Below are 24,562 nucleotides of genomic sequence, written 5' to 3'. Positions count from 1 at the left end.
TTACAATGCAGTGCCGCTCAGGATTATTGAAAAACCCGAAAATTCTGAGCGGCACTACAACTATTGCGCTCGTCACCTTGAGACATAAGATGTCAAGTTTCATTAGCCTAGTAATTTCACTAGCTACGGCTAGGGCTTCCAATCCCGCGGCCTGTATTCAATCTCGGCATTTGCGGGACTACGAATTTTCAATCCCGCGGGATCTCGATATTTGCGGGATCCCGCATATTGAAAATATGCACATTTTAAAACAATGAATTTATCAACTCCATAGTTATTTACGTACATATTTTAAGTAAAATGAGATCAATCAAATTATGCTGTTTTTTTTTTTGGGAAAAACTTCTTTCTAAAAAGCAAATCTAAACAAAACAAATCGTTTTATAAAAATACACAACGCAAAATAAAAAAATCAACCAAAAAAACTCATTTTTGAACTGATAAATTATTACTTAAGTATTAAGTTTTTCAGCTTTTAATTTTAACTGAAAATGTTTGCGAAGGAAATACAACATGTCCAAACTGTCGTCTGCCAACTACTGCGTATTTTACTCTACTGCCTGGCCAGAAAATGCCCTTTCTGCTTCACACTTGTGAGTGGTATTCCACCCGTTAACAGTTGATAACTTGAGTTATTAAGAATAATAAAAATAAATCATCCTATTTTGCATCGCATGCAAGCTTTTTTTCAGTCCCGCAAATCCCGCGCCCGTAATCCCGCATCTCGCGGGATTGGAAGCCCTAGCTACGGCGCCCTTCAGACCTTAACACAATAATGCTTACACATTACTGCTTCACATCAGAAATAGGCGCCGTTGTGGCACCCATATGGCAGCCGGCATCCGGTGCAAAGGAGCCTCCCACTAAAATCCACGTACTGTTTTCGCTGTGAGCAACGCTCTTGTGATTGCACTGTTGTATCGAGTTATTCTCAGATAAATGAAACATATTATTATTAGCTAGGAAAATGTTACGTTAACGGAAACGTTCCCGCTACAGATGCACGAATATGCTCCCGGGACAGTTGAATTAACTAAAAGCAAAATATAAACGTGGGATAATCCCGGGAGAGTGTGCTTTAGTTCTGTGAAATCCGTTTCGGAATTGGATCAACATCACGTAAGACCCAATTTGGAATACGTGCCTAGAAATGAACTGGCCATTAATAAAACACTTCGCTGATAGATTTAGTTTTGCAGCATACGCGTTAAAAATTTTAACGAAAAATAACCGACTTCAAAAACACTATTCCAAAACAATAGATAAAATATACACTAAAAAGTATAAAAATAATTGCGTATTTTCATACAATTGATTTAATCGAATTTAGACAAATTATTAGTGTGTGCAGTTCAGATTTACTAAAAATAAAAATAAATTAACACCAGACGGCACAAAGATGTATTACTTACTGAGACCGATATATTTGCGACGCTTTCTGTAAATAAATAAAATAATAGATTTTAAACAAAAAATTAAACTGAATAAATATTATTTGAATAAATAATACACAAATTTTCGATTGCCTATTCTAATCGCTGTCTACAAAAATGATTCGTCGCAACAGCCGAATTGAACTCCTTATCGCTTCGTTTGCTTACAATCTTTATCTTGTCTCGTTGGCCTTAGTTATAGGTAGGAATTCGTTATTATAGTAAAAGATTTCTTCGTCTTAGTTGCAAGGCTAATAAGTATCGCCTGTAAGAACATATATCAAATTTTTCCTATATGTTTTCCAGCCGTGAAATGTAATATTACCAGTGAGAGGCTCCTTTGCAAAGGATGCCGGCTAGATTATGGGTACCACAACGGCGCCTATTTCTGCCGTGAAACAGTAATGTGTAAACATTACTGTGTTTCAGTCTGAAGGGCGCTGTAGCTATTCAAGTTACTGGCCAATTGAGACTTAACATCTTATGTCTCAAGGAGACGAGCGCAATTGTAGTGCCGCTCAGAATTTTTGGGTTTTTAAGAATCCTGAGCGGCACTGCATTGTAATGGGCAGAGCGTATCAATTACCATTAGCTGAACGTCCTGTTCGTATTTGAAAATAATTTTAAGAAATTAAGTTAAAACCAAGGAGGAAAGAGTCGAAAACGTTTGTAAGGAAAAATGGCCACTTATGTTTCCTTTAACAAAAAAAAAGGTCTTGTAAGTACGTCGTGGAAAATGTATTAAAAATGTAATACTTATTTGTACATTAAATCACAGATAATGTCCAAAATACTGACACTGAAAGCAAGCCACCGTGTTGAAGCAGCAAACAGCTTAGGGGGTGTTTTCCTTTGCAGCTCCGGTAACACAGACCCAATAGAGCCTTGTTTTTCTTTGGTAAATATTTGAGCGTAGCCTGCGACGTACAAACGAAAATGGGCTTTATTTTTTATTGTAATTACTTTCAAACATTTGTGTTAGGACTTTAGTTGTATTAGCTTTAGCCACGCGAAGTTTTGATTTATATGTTCGAGATGTTTTTCTGCTGACATAAAGCTATGAGGTAAGTTATTATATTTTGTAGGACAAAATTCCTTATTGAGGTAGGGAGTTGATCAATAACGGCCGTTTTCAATAACCTATCTATCCTTAGTTTAACTTACTAGACTTACGACCGTTCCCAATATTCAGTCTATCTCTTACTTGAGATAAAATCGTAACTAACGTTGACTTTTCTGTCCCAACAAACTTATCGACGGTAACTCACCTTATCCGTACACGCTGTCTGTCAATAGGATGACGTATAGCTTACCAGCGATATAAAGTTTGTATGGAAATTGCAATTCACGCGTTCCAATATAAGGCGAAAAGAATGACTAATCGGGTATATTGGGACAGCTTCAGATTATTGACAGCTAATTACGGACAGTAGAAGGTAGTAGTTTACCTCTATCTGTAGGTAGTATATTAGGAACGGCCGTGACTGTATTGGACATAACTATGGATAGATAAGATCTCGTCATTAAACGGTGACAGAAATGTATCCGTAAGTTAGTCTAAGGGTAGAAAGGTTATTGAAAACGGCCGTAAATAAATAATAATTAGTGTAAAGTAGGAATAATGCGAATAACAAAAATATGTATGTTATATTAATAAGCGAGCATCGCTGTTTAATGTATTTCAAAAATGATATATTTTTTAATGCGAGATATTTATTTTTTGTTTTAAATCTATTGTTATATTAATCCTTTAATCTTAAAATGATAATAATCGACTTTTTAGTAAGCACTTTAATATTGATAAACACGCGCCTTTGGCACAAAGACACTACTAAGGGGTATATAAAAATAGCTAATCCTAAATATCTTGGTGAGGATAATAGGAACCACTATTTAAATTATAATAAAGCCGCTGGTCGTTGATAAGTTTGCAAAGTTCCATGAAAAGATCGGAAAATTTCGTTCAAATATATACATCACATACAAACAAACATACCAAGGTAATAAAAATGGGACAGACTATTTAAATTATTGCATTCTCATCGGTTCTTGAATTAAAAAAAAATTGGTGCGATGTATCACTTCAATCCCGATGTTTCACTTAAATTCAAATTCAAAATGTTTTATTCACAATTGTCGCCTGTAAGGTAAGGTAAGGATGTGACCTCACTTATTGAAAGTCAAAAACTACCACCCATTCCAAAATAAATGACTTGTGAAGAATAGGCGCAACAAACTCAGCGGGCTTTTTTTTTATCAAAAAATATGTTTTACAAAGTAATATCATACAAATAAACTTATTATTTAATAGCGTGAGGGCGGTCACTCCAGTCCCAATCTGTGGTATGATTGAGAAAGTAATTTCAGTTATAGTAATCTTTACCACACCGTTATTTAACAATTCTTTTGAATATCATAATACTTTTGTTTTGAACATTTTCTGGAATCTTGTTTTAAGAGTTTATACAGCACATTGATTGATTGTAAGAAATATTATGCACTTTAACTGCTGCATACACATTGCCCAATGTAACGGGTAAAAATGGACTTTCATATCACTTTCCACCCACATACCTAATATTAAGCGGGTTGCAGACGAAAACTTAGCCATACCAATGCTAAGCTAAGCTAGAATTAAATGGCGTGAACACAAAGAGTTGCGAAGTTCAATTAGTATTACGTTATTCAAAAGAATCGTTAATACACGTTTGTGTGGTAAGGGTTACTATAACATAAATGACTTTCTTAATGATACCACAGATTGGGAATGAAGTGACCGCCTGGCTATAGGCTAATAAATAATAAGTTAATTGTACAATATTACTTCGAAAACATATTTATTCGATGACAAAAAAAAGCCCGCTGAGTTTGTTTGCGCCCATTCTTCTCAGGTCTGAGGCATTCATTATGGAATGGGTGGTAGTTTTTTGACTTACAATAAGTGATGTCACATCCTATTTTGAATAAAAATATTTGAATTTGAATTTTACAGTCTGGTATTTCTTTTTCGTTTACTTATTTCCGTCACTTTTATTTTCCATAAATTTATTATTTTTATAGTGCAGGATATTGTTTAATAATTTCAATCAATTGCTCCATATTTGCTACAAAACAACCGTGCATACGACAAAGGATAAAACTGCGTCTGCTATGCGAGCTAAGCTAAACTAACTTAGCTTAGATCTTGGTCTGCAATCCGCGTTAGTACGAAATAAATTGAGGCACTTTGAAAGAACTACGCTATTTTTGTATACTTATATAAAACACATCCAGTCGAAGTCGCGGGCACAATCTAGTAATATATTATACTAGCTGCTGGGTCAAACGTCGTGTTGCCTTATAACATATTAAAATAAAAACAATTATTAAAATTTTGATGCAACCGATTCTCAGACCTACCAAATATATCGTACTACAATTATTGTATTCGATTGCCATCTTAAAACCCTATATCGGTTTGGATAGTAGAAGGGCGAAAATTTAAATTTGTATGTATTTTTCAATGCTGAATCATAATAAAAAAAAAATAAAAAAAAATGGGGTGGCATTTAGGGGGATGAAAAATAGATAGTAGCCGATTCACAGACCTACTGAATATGCATATAAAATTTGATAAAAATCAGTAAAGCTTTGTCGGAAGAGTAAGATAACTAACATTGTGACGCGAGAATTGTATATATAAGATCTACGTGTTATGTTATGTCCATTAACTGACAGAACATTAGTAAGATAGACAGACCACATTCTATGCATGTATAACGGCTCTTAAGAGGTTATACAGATCCTTACTGACGGTTTAAGATGACTCTATTTAAATCCACAAAGCAAGCCGCCTGCGTTGATAGACGTTTCTGCTACGTCACAAACGTAGTGTAATGTTAAACTGATCTGACATTTGATATGGCTGAGAATTTCGGAGCATTGATATTAGGGTTGCCTTCGAGTTTTTGTTTTGTTTAATTAGTTCGGTGTGGGATTAAGGAATAATCCAGATTAGAAATTATTGCGACATATTAATGTTATATTTACTACATGATAGCCCTGATTTCTTTTGTAAGTTGTTGGGAATTCTATCTTTTTGAAGTGGCAATATGATTTGATCGACTTGTTAATCATGTTTTAAGTAATGCATTACGTTTGGTATCTTTTGAAACGCAGTTCCTTATGTGCACGTTACAAGTTAAAGGAAGAAGATCACCAGTGAAGAGATAGAGATAAGACAGACACCAGAGTATACTCGGATAGTGCTTTTTTGTTTGTTGTTGGTGACTGGGAGAACATAATTGAAGTAGAGTTGGTTTTTGTTTGAAGACAGTTATATTTTCATGGCTTTTATGCTTATGTCATGCTCATGGCAATGGACGTATAATTTTTATAATTTATTGGTATCAAATTAAGATAAAATACATTTGGTAAGCTCCATAAATTCTTCACGTCCGCAATACCACAGTGTCTGAAGACGAAGGTTGTTAACCATTGTGTGTTGCCAATGATTTCATACGGAACGCAGATGGGGTATGGGCCTTATGAGGAAGCTCATTGTCGCTCAGAAGGCAATGGACAGGGCTATGCTCGGAGTTTCCCTGCGAGATCGAATCAGAAATGAGGAGACCCGTAGGAGAACCAAAGCCACCGACATAGCCCAGATGATTGCGAAACTGAAGTGGCATTGGGCAGGGCACATAGTTCTACGGACAGATGGCCGATGGAGCAGTAAAGTCCTCGAATGGCGACCACGCACCGGAAGATGTGGTGTTGGTAGGTCCCCCACAAGATGGACCGACGATCTGGTCATGATACGTTGTATGAGGGCAGCGCAGGACCGATCGTCGTGGAGACCTTTGAGGAGGCCTTTGTCCAGCAGTGGACATCTTTCAGCTGAAAAAGTTCCGGCTTTTTAAAGTTTTATGATTATTTATTATGTATTACATTTTACCTCAATTATTTATTTTATAAACTTCCTTCAAATATAAAATTTCCCTAACTCATATAATATGAAAAATTAAATTAAATTATGAAATTACTGGGCAAATGAGACTTAAAATCTTATGTTCTAAGCCGCTCAGAATTTTTGGGTGTTTCAAGAATCCTGAGCGGCATTGCATTGTTATGGGCAGGGCGTATTAATTACCATCAGCTGAACGTCCTGCTCCTCTCGTCCCTTACTGTCATAAAAAAATATAATGTCCGTTTATATAAATATACTCACAGTCTTAAAGAATACAATCAATATTTCTTTATAGTATAAAAATAATAACCTCTAAATAATTCCATGCAAAAATATTAACAATAAATTTATTTTACTTCTAAATTACTACGTACGGTTTGTATGTACCCCTTTAGGGTAAATGCCTTCTCTAAAGAATTCCATTCAGTTCTGTTTATTGCTGTTTCTAACCATTTTCTCAATTCATTACGGGCAACGTCCGAAGTGCATGTTATAATGAGCTCAGTATCCGTGCGTAGTTAGTTAGTTTTAATGCTTACAAAGTTGTCTCCAACTGATCCTATTAAAAAGTTTTTTTCAATGTAACTATTTAACTCTCTTCGGGTGAAAGCTTTACGCTAGTTGTAAATTAACTACTTGAGTAGTATATTTATACAGACATTGATGGCTTGAAGAATGTATAATAATTGTTTTTAATGAAAATAATCGAGGTGAGCAGGACGTTCAGCTGATGGTAATTGATACGCCTTGGCAATGGCCAATAAGAGGTAATGACCTCGCAGTGCCGCTCAGCATTTCGCATTAACGCATTTCATCTGCAGTCCCCCTGAAAACGAGGTCTAGAAAGGTCTTGAACGTCAGGTTTACTTACTAATAAAAATGTAACTCTTACGCAAAAATCTAATGTAAAAACAAAGTTACAATTACACCTAAATTAATACTTTATAAAGTGTTTTATATAAATGTTGACATTAATTTAATTTTATACGGAACCCAAGAAGTTTGTTTACTTTCGCGCTTGAACAAACTTACCAATATTGAATGCTTATTCATTCTTTTATTTGGCTTAAAGAGGGCTTGATTGGACTTCGATGGTCTTATTATACGATGTAATCAATGCTTTAAATGTAGATGTTTGTATGACGGCAGTGTGATGCTTTGAAATTGTTAAGAGTATTTAACGAATGGAGACGGTATTCACTTATTGTCTACGTTTGATTTTTATAATATCATCGCTTTCATGACGATAATATTCGAAATGAATACGCGAATATTTATCTAAAGGCGGTTTGTGAGTTCCATTTTATTATTTTATATTTTAGTTACATACGGAATTTAGTTGTTACGGGTCAAGCTGCAGTTTTTTTATACAAGTGTTCGTGCCATTTATAAGCATAGGTATAGACAGTAGTCAGTCGAAACCGCGACCTCTCACGTTCTGTGCGAGCGCTCTTTCCAACTGAGCCAACCGCTCGAGTGATATATCGTTTATAAAATCTTGTATGCTTTGTATGGTTACAATATTAATATATTAGACCGAAGGCCGATCTCTCTCGCTTTTTAACTCATGATAAGTCTTCTGATCATTTCTTGTTCTATCATTTACGTGTTTCAAATTTAAATTTAAGTCAACCTTTGTGACCAACAGTGTACCAATTTATTTATTTATTTTATTAGGTAAACATAACAGAATTACAACAAATTCATAACTTACAAAAAACTATCAGCTAAATAAAAGATAGGCTGCAACTCCACGAGGGTGTGTACAAAGCATGTTTAGGAAAAATAATAAGTGATATTAAAACTAGCTTTAGGTAATGAATTATAACAGAAAAGGAAAGAGAAAATATATATTTGGACAAATAGTCGTGTATAATTATAGTAAGGGCATATTAAGATATTTTAAATAATTTAAACTAATTAAGGAATTTTTATAAATTAAATTTACATTTACAAACAGATGCACCAATACTGTCTCATACACGAATATGCTTTCCTTGCTACAATAAAATACTGTACTACTATGCGTGTCCATATAGTTGAATGCTCTACGAAATAATTACAGAGCTTTTAGAATTGAACACATTTTAAAATACATTACTTGATAAGTTATAAAGACTTATAAGATGCAATGTATTTGCTACAATTTTTATGTATATTTATCGATGCTTCAATAGTTTATTTTATACGACGTAGAGACCCTTTTAGTATTCAGGACTGGGGTACTTCTGAGAAATTCACAGAATGTTACCTTAGACGATTTCGCTTTATAGCTAACAAACGATCTGGGTTCGAGTATTATTTCCTACTACCTGTTTCCCGCGACGTCGTCTTCGTCGACGATATAAAGCAGGAAATGTATTTTATGTCTGCATCTAGCTTGATAATATGTGGCCTCACGAACCAGTAAAAAAAGAAGGACTCCGCGCCGTGATATTAGCAAGTGAAGCACCTTTATGCTAGTGTGTGCGCGGTTACGGGGTATACTAGTTACACAGTTTTTTCTCTCTTAAATAATCATATATCAACAAATACTTCTATAGTATTGTTTTTACACTTTTTCACAACGCACCACGGCATTTTTAAAATATTTTATTGCGACGCAAACTCACCTGTCCCTGACGATAGCAAATCTCCTAATGGCGGCCGTACGGCTTGTATTAGTGTAAGTGTATGCGTGGGGCTATGTATTTACACGATTACCGTCTTGTTTTGGTGCCTCACTGTTATGTAAGATGACACGGAGTCCTTATTTTTTTACTCGTCCGTGATGTGGCCTATATGTTGTCCGGACCTAATTAAATCTATTCGGCAGAATCTGCCCGGTCACGCGACATGGCCAAGAATATTTAATAGTACAAGTACAGAACTCTCCCTCTGCAAAATCAACTAAAGAAATAGGGACTCTTGCGGCCATACAATAAGGTGTAATTCAGATCGCACAGCGCTACTAACCTATATTTTTTATTCGCCTAGAAGTTGCCTCTCTTTCTATCGCGTGACTCTTACCTCTTCTGACGACATCAGGGTTGACTTCTTTATCCAAAACTGTACCTACCTAGTATAAGGTTATCTTATAAAAATTGCTTAGTTTTTTCTATAATATATAGAAAAAACTAATGTAATCGGTAATGTAATCGTAATTTACAAAAAATATTCTTTCGTTGTCAAACCTGCATTAGTTGCAGATAGTAATGTATGCGTTGGAAGACCACGACATACTACTTAGCATAGGAAATAGATAGCTAATAATCACTATACATTATATTGTTTTCGGGTCTCTAGGAAGCTTAAAATATTTAAATATGGATCGCAATGACCCTTAACATGCTTTTCCTTTTTTATGTTTCTCCATTTTTAAAAGATCGATGGGACCGGTAAAATTGGTTTGTAAAACTCTCGCGTTCGTCACTGCTTGCCCATGAGTCCCTACTGGCCGGCCTACTCTGTAGAGGCCGCCGCGCGTACTTACGATTTCGGTACGTACACTGGGAGTGAGACATGCCTGACATGGCTGCCAATGCATATTGTGCTCGATGGTCTCCAACTCTTATTAGATCAGGAATAATGCAGCGGTAACATTATTCAATAAAGGAGCTGTGCAAGACAGAAAGTCAAGAATCGCACGGTTATTGAGTACCAGTTCGGCGTAAAGCTGATGAAATTTTTCATTATAGGGTGATGACTAAGCATTTAAATTTTACCATTGTACTTTGCGGGGTTGTCTGATTTTTTCAATCATAATTTTCTTTTTGATCTAGAATGGACACTCGTGATGGCGTTGACACTCATTGGTCTGATCCATCCACTCTTGGAGCCAGGGCGTCGTTTCGGACCAGTACCATGCCAGCGCTACTCGTTCTTACTAAGATTAGGTAAGTTATGTTACCAAACAGTTTATTTTTTTAAGAGATATCCCTCAGTCCTGGGAGTAAGGCCTTATACAAATTTACAAAAAAAAAAAAAAAATTACTACTTACTGCCTTTAAGGGTTTAAAAAACTTTAATTACTTAGGGTAAAAGATACTAACCCTAAAAAACTAGTATTTTTTTAATTTTTAAATGACATGAGAGCTGCTACCAGCTGTTGGATGTTTGAAATTCAAAATCGATGCAATTCTAGTACATAGGATATTGAAGGAATAATGCTGTCATTGTTATTAGAATAGTTGACAGTCAGATACGAATTGGGCTCTACCGTCGCATTCAAATCATCATTATTAACATTAGTGTCTGATCGTTTTCGAGGTTCATTCTTGCTATCGAAGTTTCCAGTTTTTCAATTAAACCAAAAACGCACTGCGCCTTTTAAGCCGTTTACTCTCGAAATACAGCTGTTGTTTCTGTTCCGTGAATTCAACGCTATAACTTGTATTAGAAAATTATTCTTATTTCAATTATCCATCTTTACTTTTCAAGCCCAGTGAAAATGCAACTGTTTATGGCTGTGTGAACTGGCAAATTAAAGCATTCCTTTGTTGTCCAACAGAGAATTTCACGCTAGCAAACGCTTCTTTAAAAAAGTGATTAAAACAGAATTGTAAAACGAAAAGCCGACAATAGTTAGAACTAGGCTTAGTTATAACTATTCTCGGTTTAAAATACATGTTTCTTCGTGGGAGCCAGTACAAAATTCACCTTACTCTCGGAAATGAGAAATACCCGTTTCTTTTCATGCCCCGGGGAAACACAGGTGGGTTGTTCTGTTTTGGCTGAAATTACCACTTTTTAACAACATTTAAGGTACCAAATATCCTAATCATTCGTGGACACTTAGTTATATTATAATTTCTCACATTAGTGATAATACGGTTCAATGTGAATAAAGTTTATTTAACCCAAACAGCCTTCTTGACTTTCACATAACAATTGATGTAAGAGAAACACTTGAGATATTCTGAGCTCATATTACAGTTATAATTAATCCGAGAAGTGATATAACAAGTAACTCGATGCGTTATGATATACTGTTATTACATACGTATGGAAACTAATTTCAATTATCCTCCGAGATGAATTTATAAGCGTTATCTTTTATTTGGTAAGGTGCATTGATTACTTTTTACTAACTCTAATGTCAGTATTGCCGTACTTGACGTAGGGTTTCTTCAAACTATATTCCTTACCAGCTTACAGTTTATTTCCATATTTGATCGCAATCCGAAATTAAGATTTTAATAAATTACCTCTTTGTAGCATTTCACTATCCATGGAATGTTTTGTTGTCATCTCATTGCTACATTTTGGTAGTTTTCGCTTGGTTGTATGAATATGAATATTTCTGGATTCTCTTGATGTATTATTTATTGTTTTTCAAAGGTATATGGGTCTATTCCTTCATTAAATACACACTTTTGCAGTTGTTTTGCTGTGAGTCTTCTTGAATTGCCACTTGGAACGCATTCACCGCTTTCAACAGTGCTTGTAAATTGTGTAACTCTTAGCTTATCTTTTAGTTTTCGGAAATAAAATGACGAGGTCAGACAGGTCTGTTTGGTGGATGCGTCAAATGATCCACATCTGAGACCTTCGTAAACTCATTCGTTACTTTACCGGAACGTGAAGACGCGCTGTCGCGGTAAAGGGCGACTTCTGCGAAGAAATTTTTGTAATTTTTTTCGAAAACTCTGGGCAAACACGTATAAGCATATCAATCTACTGTAATTGTTCTCTGTTCTTCAAGCGTGACTGTTGAGTAATGTACCGATATGGCGTAAAAACAAATTGTGTTAGAAATGCTTCGACAGTTCTTTCGTAGGCAAATTTTGAAAAGACTCATTTCGCTGATTGTTTTCTTCTATCAGGATCAAAGCACCTAAGTTTCGTCATCGATGACAATATTATATACAACGAATGACAGTCCTCCGTTATATTTTTTCTTATAATTTTACAGTACCCCTATACATACACTTTTTCTGGTCATCCGTTAAATCTATTGCACTCAGCTCATGCCCATCCCTTTAACAGTACGGATTTTGGATTAGTTTCAATCAGATGTCGTTCAACATCGATCTAAGTTTCGATAACAACAGTCGCCAGACGACCTTCACGATAATCGCCACAGTGATGATGACGTCCACGACTGAATTCACTGAATCATAACACAGAGAAAGAACACACAGACCTCCGAGATGGAGCTTCATCACCAAAGCTGCTTGAAGTCTCAGGAACTTTCTTGTTGGCTTAAGCCACAGAAAATTAATAAAAAATCATTTACGCTAGAGCGTAATTACTTATTATTTACGCTAAAGAGCAATATTAGAATATTATGTCGAGTTAAATCCATTGCAATGCCGCCACATAATTTTCAAAGCGATGCCACAGTGAAAAGCAAATGAAATTCGCACAAACATAAATGCTGCCTACTCTCGGAAATTTCCATTATCAAATACCGTAAATGGTTTATTACAAATGACCAATCCAAATGACGATATGAATTTAGAAATTAACACCAATATACTGAAATGCAAATACTGGAGGGATTGACGAATGACACTATAAATCTACATTCTAAATAATCTTAAATTAGATACCAGATATTTATTTGGCCGTTTGAGGTTCTTCAAAATATTATATAATTAGGTAATCACGGGCTATTTAAACGCAACTCGTCTACTGGGATTTTTATTTTATATTTTAATATGATGTATTTATATGACATTATTTTGCAGGCCTGAAGATAGCGGTCAGTACAGATGCAGAGTAGACTTCATTAAATCTCCAACGAAGAACACAAGGCTAAACTTGACTGTGCTCAGTAAGTATTAAATGATTGGTTAGTCTTTTGCAAGATTACAAATACTCCTGCACGTTAGCAGCACTCTAGCAGTCTCAGTCAGTCTGTGGTAGCTGCAGGAGAACTAACTGTATGTGCTGTAGTGTTCGAACAAAATAATAAAAGTAAAGCCTTTTTTCGGGATATCTTAAGGTTCGTTTAAGTCTAGTTTGAATTTCACTATGACACATGTACTGTAATTGAATACCTAAATGACTGTTTTTCCTGAATAAACAAAGGCCTGTTACAACTTTTACTACTACTCTTGAACATAGGTTGCCTGGAACCTTTTTAATCTCGTACTCCCAACTATTCTATTGACCTCCGCGCTTTCATTGTTAGTGGATAGGGTACCAATTTATTACAGTTTTGCTCTATTTAACATCTCTCCTTATGTGTGGTCTGTCTATCTCCCTTAGTTCTTTGGAATTGTGTGTATTTTGTTTTTTTCTGTGTTCCGTAGATTATCCGATTATTTCACGCTCAGCATATTACTTTTTTTTTATAAGAAAAATGCATAAAACGGTAATTATATCCACAAAATTGATTCTTTTAGAATTCATTTTGATGTCATTTTTAATATACTAGATACTACTACCGCTTCGGAAACAAATGGCGCTCTGTGAGAGAAGAAGCGGCGCAAGATACTCTCCCAGCATTCTTTTTTTGCGCACTTTTTAATAAAAATATACAATATTGTTATTTTCCTTGATATTTGGCAGACTTCTAGTTTTTGATTATGCGCTTCAATGAGGGCTCACATTTGGCAACCATAATTTAGCAACTTATGTTTATGAATTCTTTTTTGTGAAAATGTATTGTCTGTCCAGCGTCGAGTAGGTACTACTCTTAATAAAATTTGATGTTTATCGTATGCTATTGTCCTCAGTACCTCCAGAGAGACTGGTTATCTTGGATCAAGATGGTGAAGAAGTACACGGTGGGGTGTTGGGGCCGTTTGATGAAGGGACGAAAATAAATCTCACATGTGTGGCTATAGGAGGTAATAAGTGATTTAATATGATCATAATTTATCGAAATGGCTAATTGTTATTTGTTTGAACTAAAATTAAATATGATTAACCGTGACGAGACAAAGAAAAGGTCCACCTAATGTGATACAACCAACCACAACAACGGCCTACCTCTGAGGATTCTAGAAAACTCATTTACTGAACGGAATGACAATTGCTATAGTCACTGTTTTGTACTAGTACTAGTGGTGTTCTATGATCACTTGGTCTTGCGTACAGACGATTCATAGTGTTTTCTACCGCATTTATCGGGGGGAGCGGAGAATATCAACTCCACACTACAAGCCAAAAAATACTCTACAGTGCCGTTTTCAGAATTGAATCCGCACTTTGCGTCCAAGCTTGGCAAATTTTAAATTTGACCCAAAAAAACTATTCCAAAGCAATATAATATGCACCAAAAAGTAAAAAAACTAATTGTGAGAAAAAAAGAGTAATATACTCTACAGATTGATAATCAACTTATTTTTAGATTTATCCTAAGTAAAGTGTAATGAAATAATTAGACTCCCTGAAAGTCAATTAAATTATTATGACAATATAATGAAATTACATTTTTGTTTGTTTTTCAAGTCGTTTATGATTTCCCTACTTACCTATATACTTAACACGTGCTTCATAGAAACCTATTTTTTTTTTAATTTAGCTGTAATATAAAAGTAATGTTCAGGTCGACCAACGGCTCGGGTTTCCTGGTGGCAGTCCCACGCTCTCCTGGCGAACTCCGAAGCGAGGGCGTCCACTACTGTCACGCTGCAACGTGACATGTATCCCGCCACGCTGACATGTCAAGTAAGTTGGTATGATCTCTACGCTGAAACGGTTATTACTGATGATATTTCAACTTGTACCTATGATGAAGTATATACCTGGATGTGACAAAACAATAATAACATAATTTTGTGTCTTTGTCAGAGTTTTTGTTTTGTATGCTATGCCACAATGCGAAATCTTGCTAATAACGTACCTGTTTGCGCTGCAAATGTCTATTTTCTTTGTTATATTTTGGTATGGCAAGCTATAGTGCAGATTGATTCCTGTAGATAAAAGATAACTATGGATAACCGACGTATTAGTATCTGATTGGCTAATCTAATGTCAATTGACATATTCATTAATAATTCATCAGTAGTCATCGGAATATTGGCATCGCATCAAAGTACTCGGTATAACCCATTCATTCACCAAACGCCGAGCACACACTTTAGCACCAGGAGTTCCTAAAGGATTAGCGGGGGCCCCCAGCTGCAGACCATCTCTTTCTCGGCACCTCAGGTATATCTGTCTATTGTTTGGCCATAACTAATTTTCATATTTAATATGAGCCGTATGAGTGTTAATTACATTATTTCAATATATCAGACTTATTACCTACTCTTGCAAACGAGTCTGCAATAAGTTATTTATTGCATTTCACGTAAATAGTCTTATTTCTCTTGTCGTGTCGACGCCATTTTGACACACAAGTGACGCATACAAACTATTCAGCTGTGTTTAACGGCCATATATTTTTTTCTGCTATTTTCGAACAAATAAGTTCACTTTATAATAAGACAAAATCTTTAGGTACCGCAGATACACAAAGTAAGCAAGAATTCCTTGTTAACTCATGTAATATTGACATACTTTACGAAAAATATAATAGTTTGTTTGACGAGTATAATTTGTTGAGTTTGGAGGAAGACCCAACTTTTGTAATAAATTATCAAGCTTGGGCTTCGTTTGAAAATATATATTGTGTATTGAGTATGTCTCCACAAAAACGAGTCTGTATTTTCAATAAAATTACCTGCAATTGACCTGCCAGTATTTGACGGAAAACCAGAAAATGCTGTTTGGTTAAAAGCTGTTTTATGAAGTGTTAAAAACTAATATTCATGACAATTCGAGATTATGTGATTCAAAGCGGTAATACTTAGTAAGTAAATTAAGTGATAGGTCGCTTTTTGTGTTCGCTGGGGTGATTCGAAATGCACAAAATTATCCTGCGATTTGGCAGTCTTTAATCAATAAATATCAAGTTAAGCGTGCTTTTTTTATATTTAAATAATATTTTTGATTTCAAAAGTGTTTCAAACAATGTCAACCAACTTAATAATTTTGTTGTAAAGTTCGCATCTTCAGTAAGTGCTATGTAACAAGTAAATTTACCAGATTTATGTGACTTTTTCAATGAGTTCAAAAGAAATACCTACATGTTCTAACAAAATGGAGTTCATTCGCCACTATGTTTAAGTTCTTAAGCGCCCATTCTAAAAATGCACGTACTTCAAAATCACATACATTTGATTCATCATCATCACCGTGATCGTCAGCGAGAAGACGTCCACTGCTATATTTAAATAATTGCATTTGCTTAAATGTCTTATAATTCTAAACATATTTCACCTAAGCTTATGCTTTTACAAATACGGGAGTTGAATATGCTGGTCCTATAAATGTATCCTTTATACGACACCGCGGATTTAATTCGGTCGTAGGGGAAACAATTTAAACGCCCTGTGGTAAAGCTGTGTCCTCTTCTAACTCAATAGTTTATACTTCACTTTTCTTAACTTTAGTATTAATTTACTATTTTTTGTATGTATTAGTAATTACTTGTCATTGTTTAATAATTAAATCTGCACATTCATTCATACGCCTCATTTTAATTTTGAAATCCTCAGGACTTTCAAGCCGGGGAGCATGCTTGCGCCGCCATGGTCTATTCTCTTTGATGTAATTTTTTGTTATGGCAAGCTATAGTGCAGATAGATTCCTGTAGATAATAGAGAGATAACGATGAACAACAGACGCAATAGTATCTGATTGGCTAATCTAATGCCAATTGACTCTCGCGCCGGTTAATTACCAATTGTCATTGGGCATTCATTAATAATTTATTAGTGGCAAAGTACTCGGTGTAACGCATACATTCACCAAACGCCGAGCGAACACACAATTTAGCAACAGGAGTTCCTAGAGCATTAGCCGGGGCCCCCAGCTGCAGACTATCACTTCCTCGGAACATCAGGTATGTCTGTCTATTGTTTCGCCATAACTAATTTTCATTTTTAATATCATATGTTTTCCTACGCACGCGCACGCGTTTATACAATACCCGTTGGATACCGTTCGCCTATGGAACTCTAAAAACTATAAAATTATTCAATTCCTATTTTCCACGTCGTATAAAAATCCCGGTAGATCTTAATGCGGTGTCTGTAAAGTTTCAAACGTCTTTCTAACTAGCAGAAGCCACGAAACTTTGCTAAAGTTTTGGGCCACATTGCCAGTTCTCTTGGCTCGAGTTAGCGATTTAAAAGAACAAAATAGCCTGTATTTTATTTCTGTAAAGGAGCTGTCCATAAATTACGTCGACGAATTCGATAGTTATATGTAAGGAAACATTTTTTATCACGTAAAATAATCGTCCGTGAACCGAAAGACACGCAATAATTTTTTTCTATTTGCGTAATTTTTGAATTCGAAGATCTATAAAGTTCTTTTTTATGGAAGAGAGAGACAAACGTATAGGCTAATTAAAAGTATGTAATCACCGTAGGCATTACTTGCTCTCTTTTAACACCAGAGGAATTAAAGAGCGTCAAAGACATACTAAATGCTTTATTTTATGCCTCGCGGAATGTGTTTTCGAATGCTTCATAAGGTCGGCAACGCTCTTGTGATTCCTCTGGTGTTACAAGAGTATACTGCGGTGATCACTTACCATCAGGTGACCTGTTTGTATGCTCAGTTCTCCTCCTTTCTTATTTTATATTGAAAATATACCATTCTACGTCATAAGCCTAACTTCCCAAACGATCCAGTGCACAAGCGTACACGGCAAGCGATTCTATGTTCCTATACTACCATGTCCCCGTGGACATGGTAAGACAGCCGTCAAAAAACTGCCTATATCTACGTACCCCTAGACAAAAATTCCAGAGAATTTTTTACTGGGTCTATTATTAAGTGCTCTTGATTCTAAGAGCCATAACATAAAGCGCAACACTAGCAAAAGAAAAGAAAAATATATTAGTATATATTTGGCTTTAGCTGGCGGCGGCCATTTTTGTTTTGTGCGACGGACGCAACTTTCATCATACAAATGTTTGCACCTCTAGATCAGTAGGCATGTTCACTAACCACTGGGCTGTTGGGTCTTGAATTGCTCGCATAATACTTTTACATAATTACTGTGTATGCGAATTGAGACATCTCCTGCACTCGTTACTGCTTAGAGTGTTTTATTACTAATGACATCTTTTTCTTTTTAATTAACTTACACATTCAAGTCAAAATGTTTAAGTAATTTTGGTACATCGCTTTACGTGCATTGTCTAAAGTATAAATTAAAATACTGAAACTAAAATATAGATTAAAAATGAATGGCAATGATTTTCTTGCTCTTATTCTCATTTAAGCTCAACTTTTCGAAAGTGGTGGTAAAATCTGTGACACTTTGACCTGCTTGCACACAGAAGCACTTAAAAATAACTAATTGCTCAATTACTATGTCAAGATAACCCCAAAAACAAAAACCATACTGTATAATTTAATGTACAGTAAAATTCTGTAGACTTCCTGGTATAAAAGAAAAGTGAAAAGTAAATTATAGCTATTTCAGACGACTTCCACCATTATGTAATCACTTATTCACAATTCGACGATCCGAGTTACGTAACTCGCCATAAGTTTGTAAACGATTGCAAAGGGGAATGGTAAAAGTATTGTAAGAGATTTATTTATTGGCCATGCGGCAGACAGCAGACCTAAGTTGTATATCGTATTTTTGTGACTTTGCACGCAAAAAGACAGGATTTTGATGTAAATATATTAGAGTACAAACTGGCGCGAGCGACTTTATCCGTATAGATTTAGTTTACGTGGAAGTCTAATAGGTTGAATTGGAAACAATTTTAATTCTAATGCATGGTAAGAATCTTACCGATACTTAGGAGACGAGCTGAAACAAAATAAAATAGAGACTAAAATTACTCAATTCGTTTGATAGTTCTAAACGCTTGTCTTTGCAATCACGGGTTAACTAACTACAGTTAAGAGCATTTGATCATACAAGATTTAAGGCACATGGGCGTGGCTCACGATCACGCGCAAAGAAACGTCACTGCGGTACTAATCTGCAGGGCATATGCAGGGTGTATGACAAACCACGAGGTGAACGACCTAATCGTCTCGTCGCTTTTTTTTATTTAAAAAATTGCCTGATCTTGACTTCACGATGACGTAACTAACATGGCGCTCTGTCTCAATATTACCGTGAAAGGAACTACGAGTATACTATATCCGAACATCGAGTACTTACAAAATTTCTCCGATATATCTCTTCAACTCACACATCCACTTCCATTTTGAGAGTATCCTTGTTCAAGTCGCTTTTTACATGAATATATTTCAGTTATTTCTCTTGGAAATGTTATTCAAAGCTGTATTTTGTCAACAGGCTGTAACGGATCCGTCGTTAGCGCCTCTCTCAGAAAACATCACAGTCGACATGAATTGTAAGTATCGTGTGTGGAGATCTTCACAGCCCCAACATGGCGCTTAAGTGCACCTTTTTGTAGGGTCCTTGTCGCTTTAGAAAAGAAAAAACTCACTGACATCAGGCCGTGCTGAAATTGCAAATGGCCGCCCGCAGAATACAATACAATGCAGAATAACCGCTTTAATATTTGAAAATAGAATAGCAAATGCTGTATTCTCATTGTTCTCGATTTATTTCATCGATACTATAAGCAGCTTTATCAGAAAATGTTTAGAAAAAGATTTATCTTTTAAATTGTTTTATGAAAAGATTTCCTTAGAAGTCATTTTTACTGACTCTAAAATTAGGTAAATACAATAGATTAATTTAATAATATTTTGATGACGGTGGTTATAGTCTACGCTTGTGTCTGGGCAAATGAGACTTAACATCTTATGTCTCATGGTGACGATCGGAATTGTAGTGCTGCTCAGAATTTTTGGGTTTTTCAATAATCCTGGGCGATACTGCATTGTAATGGGCAAGGCGTATCAATTACCATCAGCTAAACGTCCTGCTCGTCCCTTATTTATACCATGAACCATTTGCCAGTGAATCATGATTTACCAGTGAGAGGCTCATTAATACAAGATGCCGGCTAGATTATGGGTACCTATTTCTGCCGTGAAGTTTGGAGGGCGCCGTAGCTAGTGAAATTACTGGGCAAATGAGACTTAAAAACTTATTTCTCAAGGAGACGAGCGCAATAGTGGTGCCTATCAGAATTTTCGGGATTTTCAAGAATCCTGAGCTGCACTACATTGTAATTGTCAGGGCGTATCAATTACCATGAGATGAACGTCCTGCTCGTCTCTCAATATCGTCAAAACGAACCGATGATCTGGTCAAGATCGCCAAAATACGTTGGATGAGGGTAACGCAGGACCGATCATCGTGGCGATCTTTGGGGGAGACCATTGTCCAGCAGTGAACATCTTCCGGCTGATATTATGATGATGCAACCATTTTCCTAATTAACTGTATTCTTCTAGTGTATCCTCTCTGGGTGAGGATCATCGGTGGTGCAAGACCTCTTGTAGCCGGGCGAGCCACTGAGCTGGTCTGTCAAGCAGTTGGTGCTAGACCCCATCCCACTATATCATGGTGGAAAGGAGCTACTCGGTTACACACAGTTAGAGATAAGGTAAGTTTTTTAATAATATTTTTTAAACATATCAATAGCACAATAGTTAGATAAAATGTCTGCCTACAAGGCAAATCTCAAGGTGAAATTCGTTCGCTAGATAGCCGTTACAATCTTACAACAATTATCAGTGGAAATAAAAAAACCCAACATAGTGTTACAAAGGTCACGTCTAATTTTCGGGAGAGTCATAAAATTCGATCGCTACCAGAGTAAGGGAATGTCGACCTTGTGCCTCTCATACTAAAGTCGTGTAAACAACCTGTTTACTTGTTTATTATTCATGAAACTGTTCGACATCATTTGAGAATAATCCTTATATACATAGCCGCACTTGATTCATTATTCATTCATTTACTGCGAGCTATTATTGAAGTTATACTTTTTAGGCGCGTTATGAAAAAATTATGAGAGTGAAATTTTAAGATGCGCGCACATCACAGTTACACAAAAGTAACAGGTTGAACTTGGTTCCTAAAATTTTCTGACGTTTGCGTCATTCGTTATTCTTTTTGGTTTCTTCGTCCATTATTAGACCAGGCAAAGCGTTCAAGCCCATACAGCTTTTTTCATTATTTAATAATTAATTATCAAATCTAGCAATAATATGTATTTATGTATAACGAATTATATTTACCTATAAAGATTAACTGTTTTATTAACAGTTGGAAAGTGTGTTAATATATTTGCGGAACTATCCGAACCCTTTAGGCCTTACGGTCTTATAATAATACTTAATAACTTATAGCTTTAAAAAAGTGGTTTAAAATATTATTAATTACGCCATATGAGCAAATGCATGGGAATATTAATTAATCAATATTAAACACATTGAACTCACCGGTATATTAAAACCGGTATTTTATTAAAAGAAACTACATACTTATTTCATTTATTTCCTACTTTTAATGCCTGTTCTTGTTTTCTTATGCCTATAATTTATGACATAATGTGACAGATAATATACAGACATCAGTGTCTTAGTAAAAAGTGATTAATGGGGTAATATTTAATTGAAATACCTCATTACATTCATCTCGGAGCATAAATGATTTCTAATCAGTTTTAATAATATGTGAATTACTATTCCTTATATTCTAGGCATCAATTTAGTTTTTGTATTACTTTTCATATTAATTATAATTGAAATACGAGGTTAAATGTATAAGTCTAAAATAATTTATACTTTAGCCTCTTGCTGTTAGGCAACGCATGAAAGCAGGCCTGGTTTATTACGTTAGTGTGCGTTACAAGGTACGTCTTAAACTCGCGATTTGTCTGTCACTTTTAGTTAGTGTTAGTGTGCGTCCACTGTTTTTCCGACGTTTCACGTATAAATGATCTAAAGTATAACTTTTGTCAAAAATTTTATCTTATCTCATAAAATATGTATAACTAAAAACAAATATACAAATATACAGTATGACTGGTCAATTACTAACCTTAATTAAGGAGAGTACTTGTCACACTATTCTTCTTTTAATATGATTTCTGTGTATTGGTAGATAAATTTATTATTCAAACAAAAAAAAAATCATATAACTATATTTAAAATACTACGACTACATAAAATTAAAACTATCATTACGTGGAAGCGTACCAAGAATACTGGCAGCATTACCGCGTTGGATAGCAAGGCTGATCCGTTGACCGAAATAGCTGCCAGCGCTTGGGTTTCCAGCAGCCTTATTAAGGCGCGAAGATAGTATTTTGAACATTCTCCGCGACTCTGGGCCCCACAGGCCAAGTGTCTCCACACCAAACGGCACAAAGATGTATGACTCACTGAGACCAACATATTTGCGACGCTTGCCGTCTTCGGCAGTCGAAGCAGCAGCCCTTGCACCAACTGACGTAACTTGGACATGAGAAGGAGCCAGAGTGTCGACGCAAGAAGCGTCCCACACCAGCGCCCTTCCCCGTGCCCAAGCCACCAGCGTCATTCCATCAGGACGCTTGCCATCGCGGCGGATAATACCTATTGGCTCTAAAACAGCTGGTATATTAAGAGCGGCAAATGCCCTGCGGATGACTTCATTAATGCTGGCGTGACGACTGATACGGCCTGCCGATTGTAGGCAGGATAACCAGTGACGTCCAAGAGCATCTACCTGATCACCACATCTACATTGATGTGATTCATTCTTTTAATATATAAAAATAATAATTGACCTGTGCTTCGGGGGCATAAAAAGAATAGGGAAGTCCTAGGCGCAAGGATGATTAAGAGGCTACTTAGGGCAGTGGGAGGCTCCTTTCCAAAGGATGCAGCCTAGATTATGGGTAACACAACAGCGCCTAATTCTGACGTGAAGCAGTAATGTGTAAACATTACTGTGTTCAGTCTGAAGCGCGCCGTAGCCAGTGAAATTACTGGGCAATTGAGACTCAACATCTTATGTCTCGCGGTGACGACCGCAATTGTAGTGCCGCTCAGAGTTTTTTGGGTTTTTCAAGAATCCTGGGCGGCACTGCATTGTAATGGGCAGGTTGTATCAATTAACATCAGATGAACGTCCTGCTCGTCTCGTCCCTTATTTTCATAAAAAAATATAGATATCAGCCTAAGGATGAAGGTCCTATCACATTACAGTACATCTTAGGTTGTTATATGATGCGTAACGCGTCAGATCTCGTAATTACTGTTTTGAACAGATGATATTGTTAATAAACAGCAGGTGGGTTCCACCGGTTTTCACATAAAGTCAGCAAACAAAATAATAGGTGGGATTTTTCGGGTTGCTACACAAATAAAAGAAAATGCCTCGGTCGTGTCCCAAGGGTTCTATAACGTTATTTAGAGTGTAGCATTTATTTTTAGTGCAGCTTAAAGTAAAGTGGGTGATAATAGCTTGCAATTGTTTTACTGAAGTGTACCGTCTGAGTGAATATACATCTATACAGGGTGTAGTCGTTAAGTGTGACCATGCGATGATTCCATAACTATTACAGATATCAAAAAACTTTAAACTGATATGGAATCTACGTTATCTGATCAGTAAAATTAAAACTATTTGAAATCAAACGTTAAGTACCAATACACTTACAATAATAACGCTCAGAACAATAGTTTCATTCATAGTTCCTGTCAATATAGAAGTAACATAATAATTAATGTGTGCGTGAGCGTCACGTACTTACATTCGCGAACATGCACACAGACAGCCAAATAATGTTGCAAGTGAATAGACATTTCCCCATAACAGTAAATTGTGAGAAATAGTTGATTAAGTATATTATTATTTATTATGAAAGAAGAAAAAAAAATCAATTTAGAATTTAATAAAAACACACGTATATTTTATGTTGCCACAAATGTTTTTTAGTGATTTTCTTGGCTAGTTGTTTCCGTAGTGCAGACTTACACCAGACAGACCGTCAAACACCAAAATTATTAAGTATAACCACTTCGAAGAACGTTGAGCTTTAATGAGAAGAAGTGGCAAGAAACTCAGTGCCACTCTTTTCAGCCAACGTTTTAGCTTCATCGTTTCACAAATCATTTCAATTACAATATAATATGTAATATGAAATTTGAAAACAAAATTTACGAACATTGCGAGACTCGAACCTGCTCAGGTTGTGGCTTCCCTTTTAGGTTCTTGTTAGGTTTTGATCAAGACATACAAGATTTATCAACGATACGTCACTCAAACGGTTGGCTCAGTTGTGTACACTTTTACAAATAATCAATTTCACTG

General features: G+C 35.8%; 1 protein-coding gene across 1 annotated transcript in view; it reads left to right on the top strand.

Moving 5' to 3' along the window:
- LOC126975615 (protein turtle homolog A-like) overlaps nucleotides 1-24,562 on the top strand; it is a 151,581-nt gene that overhangs the window by 85,860 nt on the left and 41,159 nt on the right. The window contains exons 4-9 of the mRNA XM_050823597.1: nucleotides 10,143-10,256; nucleotides 13,053-13,138; nucleotides 14,046-14,159; nucleotides 14,861-14,982; nucleotides 19,637-19,694; nucleotides 20,710-20,861. Of these exons, the coding sequence (XP_050679554.1) occupies nucleotides 10,143-10,256; nucleotides 13,053-13,138; nucleotides 14,046-14,159; nucleotides 14,861-14,982; nucleotides 19,637-19,694; nucleotides 20,710-20,861 (646 nt within the window). The remainder of the gene's footprint in view (nucleotides 1-10,142; nucleotides 10,257-13,052; nucleotides 13,139-14,045; nucleotides 14,160-14,860; nucleotides 14,983-19,636; nucleotides 19,695-20,709; nucleotides 20,862-24,562) is intronic.

Source organism: Leptidea sinapis, chromosome 2 (genome assembly GCF_905404315.1).
Source record: "Leptidea sinapis chromosome 2, ilLepSina1.1, whole genome shotgun sequence".
In the NCBI taxonomy this organism is placed as follows: Eukaryota; Metazoa; Arthropoda; class Insecta; order Lepidoptera; family Pieridae; genus Leptidea; species Leptidea sinapis.
This window is presented reverse-complemented; position numbering and strand designations above follow the sequence as displayed.